This window comes from Leishmania braziliensis, chromosome 29 (assembly GCF_000002845.2).
Source record: "Leishmania braziliensis MHOM/BR/75/M2904 complete genome, chromosome 29".
NCBI lineage: Eukaryota > Euglenozoa > Kinetoplastea > Trypanosomatida > Trypanosomatidae > Leishmania > Leishmania braziliensis.
The window spans coordinates 527,690-530,657 of NC_009321.2; the positions used below are offsets into that span (position 1 = coordinate 527,690).

Here is a 2,968-nt window from a genome sequence, read left to right on the forward strand (position 1 = left end):
ACGATGGGCGGTCAGGTGCGTGCCGTATCGGAGTTTATCTCTGGCCATCTATGCCACCACATCTCACTGCCCGAGTGGAAAGATCTGTTCGACCTAGAGTATGCGGAGATGGACCTGACTTACTGGCTGTACGTGTTGCACATCCACCTCGTCAGCCGCCGTGCGACGAGTATCCCGATTGAGAGATTCAACCGCCGCCGCGAGGTGCTAGAGGAGCTGCTAGTGACTATGTTCGATGGCTGGGCAGCCACGTCAGAAGACATCATGGGTCGCCCACCGCTGAATAAGATTAAGTACTACATCCGGGATATGTACTACGTGACGGCTGTTAACTTTGAGGAGGCGCTGCTGCACGATGGGCCGGGGGCGGACATGATGCTGGTGGGATTTCTGATGAAGTTCTGTCCGCTTCCGCGGCCGGAGGATGTGCCGATGTTCACGTACTACACCCTTGTTCATTACGTCCGCTTTCACACGGCTCTCTTCGACCGCATTCCTGACGAGGAGTTCGCAAAGGGGAACTTCAACTTCTTGAGCCCGACCGACCCGCTCATCTTTAGCCAGTACAGCGACATCGCGTACGATGAAGTAATTCGCGGCTGGACCGTGGAGGAGGGAAAGGGTAGTGCCGCTTCATCGGCACCGAGTCACTCGTAGTGTCGTTCTGCTGCTGCTTGTTGTTGTGGTGAGGTGTCGTTTTCCTTCTCTGCAGAGCTGGCGTAGCACACGCAATGTAGTGCTGCTTGCGGTCGTGGTGCTGTTGGCGGTTGTGCCGATGCCCCCCTCCTTGTCGTCAGTTCTTTTGCTCTGCGTGCACCACCTCTGAGTTTTCCCTCCCTCTTCCCTCCTTACGTCCTCTTCGACGAGCTTTATCCCCCTGTTAGGCAGTCGCGCTTCGGGCTATCAGTGCCTTGCGGCTTCTCCAACGTGACTGGCGAAACATCTTTCAGGGGTTGTGGACGTGACGGCGAGGGATGCATGCAGAGCAACGGGCGACGAATCAGTACACGATATTCGTGTCTGGTCGAGGTGTTTCGATCGCTTCTCAATGTGCTGCTGCGGGGGTGGTGGTGTGCCTGTATGTGCGTTAGCGTGTCCGTGCGGTTGTACAAAGAGAGTGTGTGTGTGTGTGCTCTCTTGTTCGTTCTTAAATGCGGGCCCTTCTCTTGGCAATTCTCGAAAACACAGTCAGTGCGTCTCTCTTTCTCTCTTTTGATGGGCGTTTTGCTGCCCGGCTGGATGTATTGCTGACTTGCATATACATATATATATATATATATATATATATATATATGTATTCCGCCCTGGTGATTCTATTGCTAAAAGGAAGCGAAAAACTCACCTCACACATGCACCTCATCACCAGCGGTGCACCACACACACACACACGTTTGGCTTTTCTGCGCTCGTTCGGCTACACGTGTGTGTGTGTGTGTTGTGAGCCTCTTCGTCTTTCGTTGTCTCTCTTACGTTCATCATCACATTTCTGTAATTCAGAGGGTGCGCGAAATAGTCCAAGCAGGAGGCAGATATGGTCTCTGCGGTAGCGGCCAGGCATCGCAAAGAAGATGGCAGGGGTGTGGGGCAAGGAAGGAAAAAAGGTGCAGAGGCGCGGCTGTACATGTGCGGCGTCTTCACACTCCTCACAACTTCCCTATCAACCCCCTTGTCATTGTGCCCCCACCGTATGTCAAGCATGCTGGCACCGTTAAAAGCCAAATGTGCCAGTGGCGGCGGCTTTGCGGTGAGTTGGCAGCCCTCTCTCTTGTGCTCCACTCTGCTACCGTGGTGAGGGTAGTCAAGCGGTCTACTGCTGTAGCTCCTGTCTACTGGGGTCTTCTCTCTCTCTCTCTCTCTCAGGTCAGATCGAGGGGTGAGAGAGAGAGAGAGAGAGGTAGAAACTATCCCATCCTCACGCCTTAACTTCTGGGATATTGGCGGTGTGTACAGGTGAGGTTGTGCTGGGTTGCTATCCCCGACGTCTACCCACACTCCCCTTCCCCACCCGTAAAGAAAGAGCGTTGCGGTGGCACTTTCTAATTGCGTCGTTTTCCCTCTCACTGTTTCGCTTCTCTTTCCCTCTCGCGCTCTCCTCCACACCTCCTCTTGTGCATGCCGGGCGGTTGTGTGTGTGTGTGTGTGTGGGCGTGTTGCATCTACGTGATGTTCATGAAGAATACAAGGGCTAACGTACACACGCACCCAGACAGACAGACCAGACCAGACACACGCAACGCACTTCCCCCCCCTCCCCCCAACCAAAAAAAAAAAGAAAAAAAAAAAAAAAAAAAAAAAAAAAAAAAAGGGGAGGGGAAAAAAAAAAAAAAAAAAAAAAAAAAAAAAAAAAAAAAAAAAAAAAAAAAAAAAAAAAAAAAAAAAAAAAAAAAGGGAAAAAAAAAAAAAAAAAAAAAAAAAAAAAAAAAAAAAAAAAAAAAAAAAAAAAAAAAAAAAAAAAAAAAAAAAAAAAAAAAAAAAAAAAAAAAAAAAAAAAAAAAAAAAAAAAAAAAAAAAAGGGAAAAAAAAAAAAAAAAAAAAAAAAAAAAAAAAAAAAGGGAAAAAAGGGAAAGGGGAGAAGGGAGAAAAAAGAGAAAGAGAAAAGGAAAAAAAAGGAAAGGAAAGGGGGGAGGGAGGGAGGGAGAGAGGAGAGGGAAGGGGAAGAAGGGAGAGAAAGAAAGGGAGGGGAGAGAAGGAGGGAGAGGAAGGGGGGGGAGAGGAGGAAGGGGGAAAAGGGAAAGAGAAGGGAAGAGGGGGGGGGGGGAGAGAGAGAAAGAAAGAGAGAGAGAAGGGAAGGGGGGGAAGGGGAGGAGGGGAGAGGAGGGAGGGAGGGAGAGGAGGGAAAAAAGGGGGGGGGGAGGGAGGGGGGGAGAAGAAGGGGGGGAGGAGGGAGGGGGGAGAGGGAAGAAGAGGGGGGAGGAAGAGAAGAAAGAAAGGAGAAAAGAAGAAGAGGAGGGAGAGGAAAGAAGGAAGA

General features: G+C 49.9%; 1 protein-coding gene across 1 annotated transcript; it reads left to right on the top strand.

The window, feature by feature from the left end:
• Nucleotides 1–3: 3 nt before the first annotated feature.
• On the top strand, nucleotides 4–657 carry LBRM_29_1430 (conserved hypothetical protein; the record flags this gene model as incomplete). The annotated part of the gene is made up of 1 exon (XM_001566437.1): nucleotides 4–657. The coding sequence occupies one exon, from the start codon at nucleotides 4–6 to the stop codon at nucleotides 655–657; it is 654 nt and encodes a 217-aa protein (XP_001566487.1).
• Nucleotides 658–2,968: the final 2,311 nt, after the last annotated feature.